At 44.4% G+C, this 15549-nt stretch overlaps 5 protein-coding genes across 10 annotated transcripts; 2 read left to right on the top strand and 3 right to left on the bottom strand.

Moving 5' to 3' along the window:
* Positions 1-1153: 1153 nt before the first annotated feature.
* RB195_022337 (uncharacterized protein) lies at positions 1154-3508 on the top strand (the record flags this gene model as incomplete). 3 transcript variants are annotated; one of them, XM_064209424.1, is made up of 8 exons in its annotated part: positions 1154-1259; positions 1319-1451; positions 1565-1651; positions 1702-1876; positions 2321-2693; positions 2826-2983; positions 3110-3284; positions 3348-3508. In XM_064209424.1, the coding sequence occupies 8 exons, from the start codon at positions 1154-1156 to the stop codon at positions 3506-3508; spliced, it is 1368 nt and encodes a 455-aa protein (XP_064065304.1). The 3 variants fall into 3 exon arrangements, with proteins under 3 accessions (XP_064065304.1, XP_064065305.1, XP_064065306.1); XM_064209425.1 differs by lacking the exons at positions 3110-3284; positions 3348-3508 and having other exon boundaries at positions 2826-3109; XM_064209423.1 differs by lacking the exons at positions 1154-1259; positions 1319-1451; positions 1565-1651; ... (2 more) ...; positions 3110-3284; positions 3348-3508 and having other exon boundaries at positions 2381-2698.
* Positions 3319-6930, bottom strand: RB195_022338 (uncharacterized protein; the record flags this gene model as incomplete). Of its 3 annotated transcripts, XM_064209428.1 has the most annotated exons (6): positions 3319-3504; positions 4331-4459; positions 4725-4817; positions 5351-5449; positions 6127-6258; positions 6853-6930. In XM_064209428.1, 6 exons carry the CDS (start codon positions 6928-6930, stop codon positions 3319-3321), a joined length of 717 nt encoding a protein of 238 aa, XP_064065307.1. The 3 variants fall into 3 exon arrangements, with proteins under 3 accessions (XP_064065307.1, XP_064065308.1, XP_064065309.1); XM_064209427.1 differs by lacking the exons at positions 3319-3504; positions 4331-4459; positions 4725-4817; positions 6127-6258; positions 6853-6930 and adding exons at positions 4933-5005; positions 5052-5127; positions 5199-5295; positions 5823-5840; XM_064209426.1 differs by lacking the exons at positions 5351-5449; positions 6127-6258; positions 6853-6930 and adding an exon at positions 4873-4902.
* A 242-nt stretch (positions 6931-7172) lies between these two features.
* On the bottom strand, positions 7173-7631 carry RB195_022339 (uncharacterized protein; the record flags this gene model as incomplete). Its single annotated transcript, XM_064209429.1, has 1 exon — positions 7173-7631. One exon carries the CDS (start codon positions 7629-7631, stop codon positions 7173-7175), a length of 459 nt encoding a protein of 152 aa, XP_064065310.1.
* Positions 7632-8535: 904 nt separating this feature from the next.
* On the bottom strand, positions 8536-11968 carry RB195_022340 (uncharacterized protein; the record flags this gene model as incomplete). 2 transcript variants are annotated; one of them, XM_064209431.1, is made up of 3 exons in its annotated part: positions 8536-8807; positions 8878-8960; positions 11889-11968. In XM_064209431.1, 3 exons carry the CDS (start codon positions 11966-11968, stop codon positions 8536-8538), a joined length of 435 nt encoding a protein of 144 aa, XP_064065311.1. The 2 variants fall into 2 exon arrangements, with proteins under 2 accessions (XP_064065311.1, XP_064065312.1); XM_064209430.1 differs by lacking the exon at positions 11889-11968 and having other exon boundaries at positions 8536-8830; positions 8882-8958.
* Positions 11969-13572: 1604 nt separating this feature from the next.
* Positions 13573-13935, top strand: RB195_022341 (uncharacterized protein; the record flags this gene model as incomplete). Its single annotated transcript, XM_064209432.1, has 1 exon — positions 13573-13935. The coding sequence occupies one exon, from the start codon at positions 13573-13575 to the stop codon at positions 13933-13935; it is 363 nt and encodes a 120-aa protein (XP_064065313.1).
* Between the last annotated feature and the right edge of the window lie 1614 nt (positions 13936-15549).

Consider the following 15549-nt stretch of genomic DNA (forward strand, 5'->3'; position numbering starts at 1 on the left):
CGGTGAAGTAAAGAAGATACTGATGTACCGTCGCGTTTGAGCACACCTCCAGCCGAGGTGTACTGCTGAATTGTTCGAATGTTTTGCTAATCAATCTGACGATACTAGGGCCATTCCTAGGGGAAGGGAGTCGCTACGTACATGCAGCCGCCGCGACAGGCTATCTTGAGGAAAAACGACTGGCAACGGCAATCGTTAATTGCGCTATGCAGCGTCAGCAGAGTATTGCGCTTCGTTTTCTTTATGTCCCGCCCATCACATCCTCCATCAGCGTCTCTCATCGTCTAATAAGGTACGAAACATGCCTCGCAGGAGCACGCTGTCTCTGCCACTGCCTCGGTATGGAGTACCAATCGCTTACGTATAGTGATATATCAAGCGATTGTGCACAAGATGCCAGAAGCAGGAATAGTACGTTTTATTTGCGTGAAGCAAAAAAAAAATCGACATTTTACAGAACTGTTGCAATATCTTACCTGCATTAAATACTCTGCATAAATACAAATATATCCATATCTTCTATGTGGTTTTTTTTTCAGGGGGTCGCGTATACAAGTCTGATTGCTACCTGCTCGTAGTGGCCCTGCTGTAACTAAACTCAATCAGGCGTTCGAGTGTACGCATTGGAAACATACGAGCCATATAACGTGGAGTGTTATATGGCGAACGATTCCCATACATTGCAAAAAGGTGCTGTCATCCAGCACATCGCCAAAGCCAACAATCTGAAAGGTCGACCATCTGAAGAGAGGATGGAATCTTTGACAACAACCGTTCGTTTCGTCATGCTGAACTGCCGAACACTATCGAGTGAACTCCATCAAGCCAACCCTGTCTAGGCTTCTTCGATATCTTTGTTTGCCCTTTGCTGCACTGCAGGAAACACGCATGAGAGATCGGCCCGTCATCAGCATCCAAAATTACACCATATACTGCGGCGATATTGACGAGAAGAAAGTAGGTGGCTCCGCGATAGCTATGAGGAACGATTACAACAACCTGGTGGAGAATTTGGCTCAACGTCGTCTAGATGCGCCTTCGTACGACTGCAGAAGATATAAACTCTGGATCGTAACTCCACGCACCTACGGAAACCGATGAGGGCAACAGTAAGGTTGCTTTCTATGACATACTCAATGCGTTGATGCCCAAAATGCCCAACCAGGAAGTGGTTATTGTCGGAATGGACGCAAATGCGAAGATGGGACTAGAAAAACAATCCGATGTGCTAGAAAAATGGTATTATCCAGCGGGCAATGGTGACCGTCTGATCAGCTTGTGCGAATAGGCGGGGCTCATCATCGTTTCCACGCTTAAGAAGAATCAGCGACGCCATCAGCTCACGTGGCACGGTCAACCTTTTTAACGCTTGAAGAGCAGCGCAAGCTTCAAGATACGGTTCCAGAAGAGAAACCGAGCAGTTCCTCTTCAACCAAAAATCGACATGGCAGGTCTGAAAGACGAAGAATGCAGAACGAAATTCCGCCAACATGTGTCTATTCATGTTGTAGTACGGACCAGGAAGAAGCTTTGCGATGCGGATTCCTTAACAAAGTTCATCCAGCACGCTGCAAGGGAAACGCATCCTGTTCTATTACCGCGGAGGAAGTTTGCTTTTGGATCTGCGAAATGAAAATCCACGTACAATTCTGTATGTGTCGCCCGCAGCACTGGTGACTTCAACTAGAAAAGGCGTTTTAGAGTGAACTTGCATCGTCAATTCCAACGAGACCGCGATAGCGAGTGGACGTCGGAAGCGAAGGAGTTTGAAAAGGTGTGGGAGGACAAGAACCCGCCGAATGCCTATCCTTTATTAAAGAAGTATAGCGGCGAGATGAAAAGATGTTCTCCAGTCCTCAACACAGCTAGTGGAAAGGTTGTCGGTGAAGCAACCCTTCCTATTTGGAGGGATCCTTGTTGAACCGGCAAGCACCGTCAGCTCCTGAACTCGAGCACGTTCATAGGCCGACATATTAACGAGGAACCACCGACCGAGTCGGAGGTTCTGGTCTGTATCCGAAAGGTGAATAATGGCTGAAATATTTTCCTTCGTGTGGACATGGATATGGATCATCCCTTCAATGTAAATAGAGCAAAGGATACCTGACTCGTGGAGACACGCTATCATAATTCCCCTCCACAAGAAGTTACCGCCACGGACTCTACGACTCAAGCGAGCAGGCTGGCTTTCGTCCTGGTCGATCTACGATTGACTAGGTGTTCATCGTCAGTAGAGTGATCGAACTCTGGGAGCGGTACTCGAAGCCGATGCAATTAGCCTTTCTGGACTTTGAAGCCGCTTTCGACTCTCCTCATTGAGGCCGTTCTTCTCAACGCGCTCCGCGTCGTACCAGAAAAGTTCGTTCGCTTGCTTGATGACATGAATCAACGAACTGCTGCAGTTCGAACACTTGCCGGATGTACAACACCGTGTGAGGTGGTAACTGGGGCAAGACAAGAGCCAGTAGCAGGACCTCTCCTGTTCATCTTCGCTATCGACAACATCATGCAAAGAACAGTCGACCAGTGTCCTGCCGACATCGTCTTAGCACCATCAGGGTGCCCCTTGACTGATCTCGAGTATGCCGACGATGTTGTTATATTCGCGGAAAGCAGTACGAAACTTCAACATGTTGTCAACCTTATATCGAAGTTGGCTGCAGCCTATGGACTGCGTCTACTCCCTGACAAATGTTAGCAGATGTGGATCTCTTCGAGACCTCAGACGGGAGTCCGGGTGGACTGACAACCTATCGAACTCGTCAATGAGTATGCTGAAGAACAACGGCAGCTACGAAAAAGATATTCAGCAAAGATGTGCTAAGGCCATTTACGCGTACACGCGGAAAGGAAGCTGCTTAGACAGCTGCTTGGCTACTTTTGGCCTAGGGTATGCCACAATGAAGATCTTTACGCAGAAATTGATGTGGTATACCGGCGGATGACAAGTGGAAGACATCAACATCTTGCACCGCCATCGAAAGTAAATCGTCTTCGCTTCTTTGGTCATATATTAAGGAGACCGGCAGATCGCCTTGTTCAACGAGTTCTGAGGAGTTCGTCGGGTTCGAGCTGGAAGAAGCCACGTGGCCGAAAACGGAAGTTCTAGACTGAGCTGGTGAAACAGGATCTGAGGATACTCGGCGTGGATAGGCAGTTCAGGCGAGACGCAAGGTTTCGCAGGATATCGAATAGCGACGAATGGATCGATTCCGTGCGAGCTCTCGCAGAAGATAGAGAACGTTGGGCTTGTTCAAAGACGACACACTTCGGCGAAGATGCGGGTAATCGCGTCAGGTGATGACATCAGCCCGCCGATTAAATCAAGCATGTCATGGTTTTTTCAGTCACAAATCTTGCCATTCTTTGGCAGAAAGTGGTTATCGCTATTGTGGATATGTCACTACGGGACTTCCATTTTTCTTTGAAACTCTCCATTGCATCGTCAATTTTCTGCCGGCGCATCTCTCCTCTCTTGAGCAGAGATTTTGACGCATGCGCATTCTGAAACAAAAATGTCTATCCATAGAACGGTTACTTCTGAAGAAAAAGCACTTCTAAATCTTTTATGTGGATCAATGTTCCATGCGTCAAACTGTTAATTTGTTTCAAGCACTCCAACATTTCTTCAAGAGGCGAGTTGGTGCGCCTTGATAACGTCTTGCACAGCTTACTAAATCAATCGTTTTTTGTATAATAACAAGTTAGTATACAAAATAATAAACCAAAGTAAATATTAACCTGTGGAAAGCTTTTGCTGAATTTATTGTCCGCAGACCGCGAACGTCCCGTTTATACCACATATCCTCAAAAACATTTTCGAACCATGTTCTACGCACATAAGCACGTTTTTGCACGGCTCGAAAGTAGGGTGACTCTGTCTGACTGGTTGGAGTGAAAGGGCAGGAACTCGTGACACTAACTTCTTCGGCAGAAAGGCAACCCTTTCTAAGATGTGCCACCATCTAACTACTGTTCGAAGTCGTTTTGCTCTCTTGGTAAACCTCCTTGAAGGCATCACCCCACGAATCTGAGGTGGTGCAGATTTCAGGTGGAGTATTCGTATACGGGATGGGAGACTACGGAGAGGGGAGTGATTCCGTCCATTTCTTCTTAATTGCCGTAAAAAAACGGCCCGGAAGATGCGGCGCTGCACAAGGCTGGCGCGCTCCAGTCGAACTTCCTGTAGAAAATAGTGTGCCAAAACGCCTGAAGCCGTATCTTCCGGGCCGTTTTTTACGGAAATTAGGAAGAAATGGACAGAATCATCCCCCCCCCCCTCTCCGTAGTCTCCCATCCCGTATACGAATACTCCACCTGAAATCTGCACCTCAGATTCGTGGGGTGATGCCTTTAATCCCAGTTCCTTGGCCATGCGGTTCCATGCTTGCGCGAAGTGGAAAGCACTTCCTTCTAGTTCGGCCTCTGGGAATGTTCCTCTTGCTGCGCGGATGGCTGTCTAAAAAAGCAGGAATAGAACAAGACAATAGAGAATTGAAAGGAAAGAACTAGCTTTTTCGAAATCCGGGACTATTCGAATGCTATGTTCGATAATTACGTCGCTTAATGAACCAAAAATGGTACTATAAGTAACAAAGTTTTCTAACGAAAGATGGCATAAAGAATCGCGACATAAAATGAACCTAATGATTAGGATCAGATTTATAACTCAAAAAGTAAGATACCTATATTCCCCCACTAACAACTGCGTGAACGATTCATACCTGCCCTTCTTCCGTTCTGTTTGCTGTAGCAATGGGATTCAGCTTATGAATCCCATCGCCGATAAATCCACACAACTCATTCTCGCATGCCATCTGAAAAAGGAACAGTTTAAAAACTAGTCATTGAATGGTAGTAGCACCTACTCACCGCTATTAGTTCGAAATAAATGATAAACATGTATTTGCTTTCCAATTTCAGAAGGTATTCTCAATTTGCCGGCCATACTAGACCATCGGGAATGCTACCGGGTTGAACTCTTCGTTTCTGCGCCAACGATGCTCTAAAAAGCATTTAAGAAATAGTAGTTTTGAGTGGATTGTTTTTACCTGGAGAAGGCTTGTCTTCTTTGGTTATAGCTTTCTCTAGTGAATTTTCCAAGCACTACCGCCCTTTCTTCGTAAGCTGAAATTCATCACTTTCTTATTTTGTAAACTAAGAAGTAAAATCTTCAAGTATGTGTTTTTAGAACTCACTCCTCCAATCCATTGATAAGATAGAATGGGCCGTTGCCGTAGTGCTTGTGACTTGTGCTCTTGTAAGCACTTTTGTCTTTGCGCTGTGCTTAGCACCCTTGTAACGCAGCACATGTCAAGATCATCGGGAAGAAAACTTCTTGGCAACTCACTTCATAAGCTATGCGATTAACTTTGTCACTGTATCGGTCCTGCGGAATACATTTGGGGTCTAGCGAGCAAGGATCTCTGTCGAAAGCGTCGTCGAAAACCTGAAATAGTGTCACTCAGTAAGGTAGTTTGCAGAAATCTAAGGTACCGCGCATACTTGTATCGATGCGAGTTTTCCATTTTGTTGTTTAAATCCAAAGCAGCGGTAAATAAAACTTCCTTCTCCTGCTGTTTTTTTTTGTGCTGTTGGAATACATACGACCTCGAGGCTCCCGGAATATGATAAATAAGAACGGGACGAACTCCCCGTTTACCTACGCATTTTTCCCCTCGGAATGTGTATGTTCCCACAATAGTATTTCGACTTTGTTGCGATGGACTGCCATAATCGGGCGCAGCAGCAAGAAGGACAACCCATAAAATTAATGGTACTTCATAGTGCATTTCAACACTTAAAACGGAACTGCTTGTTACCTGTGCAGGTTGTTGCATGGTTAACGAGTATAGTTCATCTGGAGCTCTGAAGCGCAGGTGCAGCCTGAGAAAACGTTGATACAAAATTGATCCATATTTTGTAACACTGCGCACAGAAGTAAATACCTGATTTATTGCTATCTGATACTGCTGGTGAAGATGCAAGGTTTGCAGGTTGGAGAGATAGTTGTCATAAGAAAACGACATTCTAGGGATAAAAGATAATGTTAACACCACTTCTTGTATTTATATAAAGCGATATTAAAATGATAAACGTGATAAATTGATTATGGCTTTTTCTCACCTTTGCTGACACTATCTGGAGGCATTGAATAACACCTTTTTGAAGAGCGCAAGCCATGGTGCACTTTAACTGTTGATTGACACTTTTCGTGACGTCACGGAGGTCACGGATCTCATCGCATCTTTTTGTTCTCTTAAATAAATAAGTATTTGCTTTACTTTTTAAACCAGAAGTTTTCTACGTTTTCCAACGACCAGGTTCTCGTTTTCACAATTTATAACTTTTATTTTGGAACGTTTTCAGCTTTCTTTTCATGTTTTCTGATGCTGTTCTGTTTTTGTGTAAGTCTCCCACGTTTTTGCATCATTTTTAGCATTTTCATTTTCTAAGTTTTCTTCAGCTTTCTACATTGCTACGATATTGTATTTTTGTTCTTTGAACCTTCCTTGAAGACAACTATATCATGTAATTACAAACACGGCTCATGACCTCAGTGATGTGGTGATGGATGGGCGTGGCTTTGTGATCACAGCTAGCCTAAGATATGCCTGCTCTGGCCTACCGACAACCTATTGTGCAAGGACTTATCCGGCTGCAGATAATCGGTTGCGGGTACCTAACGATACGCACCCTCATTTTTACTTTTCCTTTGAGGTGTGTCGTTTTTGAGCTTTGCCCAACCTTCTTGATCTTTTGCGAGAGCTTTCACAGAATCAATCCATTCCAAATTTAATCAATCCACTCGTCGCTATTCTAGATCCTGGAAAACCTTACGTCCCGCCTGACCTGCTTATCCACGCCGAGTGTCCTCAGGTCCCCTTTCACCACCTCAGTGCAGAACTTCCGTTTTCGGCCAGGTGGCATCTTCCGGCTTGAACCCGACAAACTCCTTAGAGCTCGTTGAACAAGGTACACTACATCGTCTTCTGCGTAAAGATCTTCATTGCGGCACACCCTAGGCCAGGCAGCCGTCTAAGCAGCTTCCTTTCCATGCGACTAATCCTCCCCATCACTGTGGACGGTGCCACCCAAGTCTCCTATCCTTACATCATGATAGGGACGGATAGGTAGACTCGCAGCGTGACTTCTTTAGTGAAGGGAGTCGACTACAGGCAATTCGCTAAGGAGTTAAATACAGAAATGGCCTTAGCACATCTTTGCTGGATATCCTTCTCGTAGCTGCCGTTGTTCTTCAGCATACAGCCCATGTAACAGAATTCATCGACAAGTTCTATCGGTTGTCCGTCCACCCTAATTCCCGTTCGAGGTCTCGAAGATATCCACATCTGCTCACATTTATCTAGGCGTAAACGTGGTCCATAGGCTGCAGACAGCTTCGATACAAGGTTAACAACACGTTGAACTTTCGTATTGCTTTTCGCGAATATAACAACATAGTCGGCGTACTCGAGATCGGTCAAGGTGGACCTTGATGGGGCTAAGACTTTGTCGGCAGGACAGTGATCGGCTGCTCTTCGCGTGATGTTATTGATGGCAAAGTTGAACAGGAAGAGTCTTACTGCCTTTTGTCTTAATCCAGTTACCAATTTCAAACCTGTGTTCATACTGTAGCAGTTGTTCGTTGATTATTGTAAACTTTTCTGGTACGCTATCGGCGCGGAGCACGTTGAGAAGAACGCCTCGATAAGGAGAGTGTAAGGCGGCTTCAAACTCCAGAAAGGCAAATTGTATCGGTTTCAAATACCGCTGCCAGATTTCGATCACTCTCCTGACGACGATCATGGTCAGTCGCCTCTTATTGTTTCTTCACTATGTTTAATAAGTCGGTCCAGAGTAAATGGCTGCAGAATCTTCTGCATAACACTCAGCAAAGGGACTCCTCGATAGTTCCTAGGCTCCGCAACAGATCCTTTCTATATTCTATTGCCGATCTATATTGAACGGATCATTTTCGTCATCTTACGAATCTCAGACGGAGGAAGATGTTTCAGCATTTCTGTGCGTACTCCGCGGTCTCCGCCAGATTTTCCATTTTTCATCTTTTGGATGCTGACTAGAACCTCCCATTCGGTCGCTGGTTCCTCATTATCCGCATATGTAGGTCGACGCTTATATGCACTTTGTGAAGGAATTCGAATTGCAAAGCTTTTTCCTGGTCCGTACTCCAACATATATAGATACGAATTAGCGGAATTTCATTCTGGCGTCTTCGTCTTTAAGACCTGCCGTGCACATTTTCTGTTGAAGAGGAACTCCTCGGTTTCCTTGTTGAACCCCATGTTGAAGCTAGGAGAACTGTACCGTGGTCAGAGTTGAAAGCAACGCCCCAAACATCTCTAGATTTTCGGATACCTGACTGAGGAATGTTCCTCGTCAGAACGTAGTCGAGTTGAATTTTAAAAGTTCTCTTTTGTTTGCGCTGCTCTTGAGACGTAAAAAGGATTGGCCCATGTCACGTATGGTGATGGGGTCGATGATTCCTCTTTAACGTGAAAGCAGTGGTGAGGTCTATCTGTTCTCAAAAGCCGACCGGACGGTTACGTTATCCGACGTGCACTTCGCTGGGTTATACCATTCTCCTAGCACATCGGATTGTTGTTCTAGTCCTATCTTCGCATTTGCGTCGATTCCGACAATGACCACCTCCTGGTTGGGCATTTTCGGCATCAGCGCATTAAGTAAGTCATAGAAGGCGACCTTACTGTTGCCCTCATTGGTTTCCGTAGGTGCACGGGCACCTACGATCCAGAGTTTAAGTCTGCGATCCTGCAGAGCTGCATCTGGACAACGTTGATTCAAACTCCTCCACCGAGTTATTATAGTCGCTTCTCATAGCTATCACCGAGCCACCTACTTTCCTTTCATCAGCATCACCGCAGTAGACAGTGTAGTTTCCGATACTGATGGCGGTCTCATCTCTAATGCCTGCATTTCTGAAAGTATTCAACGAGGCGGTCGTATTCCTCGTCGTTGCTGTCCATAATGATAATGATAATGATCATCGCAAAGCCGACTTGCGCAGTGAAGAGATTCCAATTAATGATAGCTCTGGGACTTCGGTCTCCGAACTTCGCGGATTTCTCACTTTTTCATATGAAAGAAAATCTTCCAAGTAGGCGATATTCCCAACCCTACAGAACTTTGGCACAACAGCGACATCCGTCAGGCAAAACCTTTCAGTGATGATGTGATAAATCACGGTGCCTTCCACCGGGTGACTCTCACGCCCAGCTTGAAGAGGAGGGCTCTAGAATTGTGAGTTCTCTTGGTTGCCTTTAGTCGTCATGATAAACTCGGAAAGCCTTTCCCCTCTTTGTTCCGTTGTAAGTCATGGGTCCCGATACAAAGTTCTTCACGCACTCTGAGGACAACATTGGCCTTGAAATCACCAGCAATGACCTTGCAGAAGGTACTGTCTTCTTCGTAGAACAAATTTGAAATCACCTTTACATCAGAACATTTCTCCTCAAAATTTTCATCATGAAATCCCAGTGGATATGTCTGATTCTCCAAAGCAATTTATTAGCTCGCGAATTGAATCTTAGCCGGGGATGTAGCGCATGATTAGCTGTAGGCATGGAGAACCAGTTATTTAGGTAGAAACGAAGATAAATCTCTACAGAAATATACATTCCATGGCTAATTGCTCAGGCAAGGCATGACCGGAGGCATGCACGAATATCTGAGGGAGCCTCTTTACCCGCAGTCGCAAAAATCATTTCCGTAAAACTCCGAAAATGTTTTCCTGTAACCTGTGATTTGACTTGGAACACTTATGGAAACTGTTCGAATTCACTTTTTTACTAGAACTGTGTTCAGTTTTACAACGCTCTGTAATCAGAATTCTAGTTTATTCCATTTAAATAGGTTTAGTTTCGTTACGTTGAACAGTTTTGCGTTATTTGGACGTTTTCTCTGGAAAACAGCCGATTTAACTTATGCGTTTAGTGGATGCCAAATTCTTTCTCAGTGCGTAAAATAACCCCAGAATTAGTCCTGGATGGCTCGAAAATAAAAAGAAATCGGAAAAATCGGACTAACTCTCTCCAACTATAATCTGTATTTGTATTCGTATGTATGTATATGTGTGCGTACGTACGTATCTATGTACGTTTGTACTTGTAGTCGGGTCAAAGGTGCGCAGCTCGCTGGCAGCACTCATCGCTGCAGTCCAAGTGAAGCTACCAACGGTCCCATCTCGATTCCAGCCGCTATTTGTACTGCATCGTTTAGAGCATGGATGCTTACGTAACTGCATCAAGCCCAGGTTGTTGACTCGACTATATGTATTTTGAAATGAAATTCCAGAAAGCAGCGGTAAAGCCGCGCTAGCGCTGGGTAGCAGGGAGACAGTTCCAACGGCGTCAGCTTCTACAAATCGCTGCGACAAATCTAAAGTTGTTTTCCATACGTCAGCGCGGTGAGGCCAATGAAGTTAATGACCTACCAGCTTTGCGATATAGAGTCAAAGGAAAAATGAAACACACGAAGGGTTAAAAATCTTTTCTTTTCTGCACCCATAGAGCTGAATCCTAATGTGCGCACACCTCTTTATGTCTCTGGTCTTGTACCTTTCTTCTATCTTGTTATATTTTGCTTACCCAAGTTATATACAGATTTAGATAGCAGTTTAAATAGTAAATAGCAGTAAATATGTTTCATGTGAGACCCTCATCTTTAGATCAGGATGCATTGGTGATGATCATATCGTTTTTACGTTAACACAATTCGGAAGAGAAGAATGAGGGAATTTGCTTAATACTTCGAATAATATTTCCAGATTGAAAGAAAATATAGATCTGGATAGTTGTAAATCCAACTGACAATAAAACTACTTTTTCTTTAAATTGAAGTGACGTAGTTTGATTAAGAAAGCTGCAAAATGTTTCTTTTTCAGTAGTAACACTTCTGAATTAGAGATAAAACCTAGCTACGTAACTTATAGCAACATCATGGATTCTTGAGGCGAGCGAAACTAGTCTCAGAAAAAGACAGACGCTAGCTGGACATGTATACGAAAACGTGTACGTGAACCTATGTGTTGTGAAACAAAATTACAGAAAGCAGTTAAACTGGACGCATCGGTGTCCCATTGGTGTGTTATTTTAATGAATTTTCTCAAATTTGAGTACTGAAATCCTCAGTGAGAATGTTGCAAGATGGTTCACCAGCAGAAACACTTCTGAAAGAAAGAGTTCTCGTTTGTAACAAGAACAGCCACGATTCTGCAGCAAAAATTCCGGGGAACTGATTTACACTTGAACTATTCCATGTCACTTAAAACGCGAAAGTCGGCACCAGCCAAAGCCTGAGAGTCCGGTGAAATCAAATGGCTGAGCGCGATGCGTTTTCGATCGGAGCAAGGCACAGAGAAGAGAGAAGAAAGAGTTCGCGTCAAGCAGTTATGGCGGACACGCGTCACTCGCCGACTTCTAGACATTTAACTCTGACAAAACATGTAGCGACGCTAGTAGCACCTTTAGAAGAGAAATGTAAACTTGCAAGATTTTAATCAGTTCAAATTCTAGAGATGGGAGTCAACTTTTATACTTCTGTGGAAATAGCACTACCTAGAGGACTTAGGACGTATTATGCTTCAAAGCTCAAAAATCATAGTACACATCGATAATACGATGGTAGTTTCTAGCTAAGGACGTTTCCCTCTAGACGTTTCTTGGCATGGTGCCCGTTCACTTGCTTACATAGTCGCTAATAATTTCTATTCTAGAGCAGAGTTATGCTGGGGTCAAACGACTCGAAGCTCGGTGCAGTGGCGTAAACGGCATGAGCTCGAAGCAGCGCAGTACAGATAGCGACTACTATCGAGAGAGGACCATCGCGAACTGCAGCGGTGAGTTCACCCATCAAGGGTTCTCCTGACCGCTATGATCCACCGCACTGCTTCAAGCGCGGCCGCTTGCGCAACTGCACCGAAGTTCATGTCGTCTTGACCCGACTGTATATACTGCTATTGTACCATTTGAAAAAAGTGCTATGGTATATATTATTCGTGTATGTGAACAAATAAATCAGTAATAAATAAGTAAATATTACCGTAGACTGGAACGAAGAATTGAACACATAGAAAACACTATCTGTAGGGATAAATGTAGCTGGGAGGGGGGCACCCATAGAGCTGAATCCTAATGTGCGCACACTTCCACTGACAAATATAGAAGTTAGGGCTCGCGTATACAAGTCTGATTGTTACGTACTCGTGGTGGCTCTGCTCTCACTAAACGCAATCAGGCATTTGAGTATACGGCTTGGGAGCGTACGGACTATATAGCCCGCACTGTTATATGCCAAAAGCTTCCCACGAATTGCAGAAAGGTGCTCTGTCGGGACTACTGTGATAGCTGCTTGCACTGTTTGTTGTGTTGCAGAAAACAGGTATCAGGACTTGCTCCATCATCAGTATCGAAAATTTTAGGTTACAGCGATGTCGATGAAGAGAAAGTAGGAGGCCTGCAATAGCGTGAGGAGTGATAAAACAACGTGGTGGAGGAGTTTGTATCAACGTTATCAAGATGCATCACTGTACTACTAAAATCACCAAGAGACACCTGTCTCCGGAAAATCTAGAATTAATACGTCAGCGTGGAGCTGCACGAGCCGAAGGCAACCAAGAACTCTCGTCCGAGCTCGCAAAGCTTTGCAGATACGCGATAAAAGACCAGAGAGAAGAGCAAAAGTGCTAGCTGAAGCAACAGAGGCGAGTAAGAGCATTCGCTATGCCCATAGGAACTTTGCCAATCGTAATACAAAGAGGTTTGCTTCTCCAGAATCCACTTTGAATTACTGCAGTATCGAGAAGGAGAATGGAGAAAATCATCTACGACTTCCATTCTGATCTCTTCGACAGCCATATCCACTTGCCTCCTCACTATCTGAGGGAAGACAGACATGTCATTCCAGATGTTCTCTCATTCGAAGTTCGACATGCTATCATGTTGGTAAGAAATCGTACAGCACCCGTTACCGACAGAATAAGACAAGAACACCTGAGAAACCTTTCAGCACTCTTCACGCGTTACTTGTTGGAATGCAAGGTCCCTAAACAGTGGAAGACCAGTGTTGTTCTATAAGAAAGGAGATCCACATGACATCGGCAATTATCGCCCAATCTGCTTACTATCCGTTATCTGCAAGCTCTTCACAAAAAAGATCCTTAACAGGATTGAAAAAGTGTTAGGTGCAGGACAACGATGCGAGTAAACAGGGTTTCGAAAGGGATTTTTCGAATTGACCACATTTACATCTTTTCGAAACTCACCAAGGTATCGCGAGAGTAGAAGATGCCGCTATGTCTCACCTTTGTCGACTTAAAGAAGACCTTTTACTCAGTTGAGACTGAAGCGGTCATGGAAACCCTGGACAACCAAGGTCTCCTTACTCAATACGTGAAGGTACTTCGAGAGTTGTACAGTAACTTCGCGACCACAATTTCGCCATCCTACAAAAGTATCATCGTTGACGTGAAGAGGGGGTCCGTCACGGTGATACAATCTCAGCTAAAATATTCACAGCCACCTCGAGAACGCAATGCGAAAGCCGGAATGGGACGACATGGGAATGAAGGCTGATGGTTGGCAGCTACACCATATGAGCTTCGCTGATAACATCGTGCTGATAACACCTAGCATCAGCCAAGCGGAACGAATGCTGACCGAATTCGACGAAACATGTGGATGCATCGGTCTTCAGCTGAATCTGCAAAAGACGATGTTCATGCGTAACGGATGTATCTCGGATTCTGGCCTCATTCACGCTCAACAGACGAACATATCCGAATTCACCAGCTACGTTTATTTGGGTCGGGAATTGAACATGAAGAACGACCTGACCTCCGAGCTGGGCAAAAGGAAACGAGCGGCTCGGGGAGCATTCAAGAACATTGAGATGTAGTGAAGAGGACCAAGAACATCCGGCTCCGTGCTCACCTGTTCAACACCACCGTTCTTCCTCCTTTGACCTACGCTTCAGAAACGTGGGCGTTTCGCAAGCAGGAAGAAAACGCGGTGAGAGTCATCTAATACGTAATTGAGAGAGTGGTGCTAGGAGTATCTCGCTTCACGCAAGTGAGAGATTCGAAGTTCTCTCTTACGTCAGTGATGGAAGATTAAAGACGCCGCCGCGTTTGCCAATAAAAGTCAAATAAGGTGGTCCGGACACGTGATGCGTTTTAACGATAACCGTCGGACCAGAGCCTTGACTGCGACTAGGTTCCACGCGATATTAACTGCACCACGAGAAGACCGCCTGCCCGAAGGTCAGATTTCCTCACGATATCCCTCAAAGAAAATTGTGATGCTATTCGTGTACCACGCAAAAGGAGGAACCACTGGACGACTCTGGCACGCGATCGGGACAAATGGAGGAACTACTGGCACCCTCTCGCCAATTTCGAAAAACAGGAGGAGTCATGTTAATCAAGATAACCAAGTCATAGAAGCGAGCGCGAGTGAATTTACTCTACGCAAGCGCACGTGGCACAGTCAACGTGATATTGTTACATATATTATAGTTTTACTTCGATATTATTGACGTGTTATAGTTGTACCGACTATAAAAATCATTGCCAATTCAAAAGTGAAAGTTCTGGAATGTAGGAAATCCTGCGATAGTCTCAGTTAATTCTGCATTTTGGTGTTTGGAGTCAATATTTGATAGAAACAGTAAGGTTGTGTTAGCTATTAGTACTAATTAGTCGGATTCAGAGTAGGTACCGCGACACCGCCATAGCAGCGAAACTCACGTGCAAGATTCCGGTGGACAATTACGGTGGCGGACAAAAGGACGCGATAGCTGGTAGATAATGGTGAAGAAGGCTAAACTGTAGTAACTACGACAAAAAAAAAACTGAAGCACCTGATGTATAATTCTAGAACAAAATTTGGAAAACTTGAACCTGCAGTAGAAAAGAAATGAAGAAGAAGACATTAAGTTTTAGGGTTTTCTTGTGCACAAAAGAACAGTGTGAAAACAGCTTTGTCTGCATTCTTTTGTGTTGTTTCGTTATTGTCTGCCTGAAAGCATGGTAATCTACTCGCTGCCGTAGCTTCTTTGCAGACGGTGAAAAGACTTGCCTGGTTTTTTTTCCGTTGCTTTTCATGCTTGGAACCCCCTCCGAGATTAGTCCAACACTAAAAGACCATCCCGTGGTCTACTTTTTCTTTTTCCAACAAAAGCGACTGAAAGAAAAAATATTTGGGATTATTTCTTCGTTTTCACCTAAAACGTCAATTTTTCTATTCTTGATTCGTGAAGAATTCCATTACTTTGTGATAAGTTCAGCCAAATACAGATACAGTTATAAGTACTAATGCCTAACACATTTCCCTTGGTAGGAAAACCGGGCGCGATTAACCTATGAAAGTGCGCAGTTCTTTGCGATTGGTTTTCCAAGAAAATATGCCGGAAATACACATATCCTATCTTTGTACTCTTATAATTCTCTTATAAATAAATATAATTCGAACAATTGTCCTAACTTTGCAAGGAAACGACTCGAGTGGTTCC

Source organism: Necator americanus, chromosome X (assembly GCF_031761385.1).
Source record: "Necator americanus strain Aroian chromosome X, whole genome shotgun sequence".
NCBI lineage: Eukaryota > Metazoa > Nematoda > Chromadorea > Rhabditida > Ancylostomatidae > Necator > Necator americanus.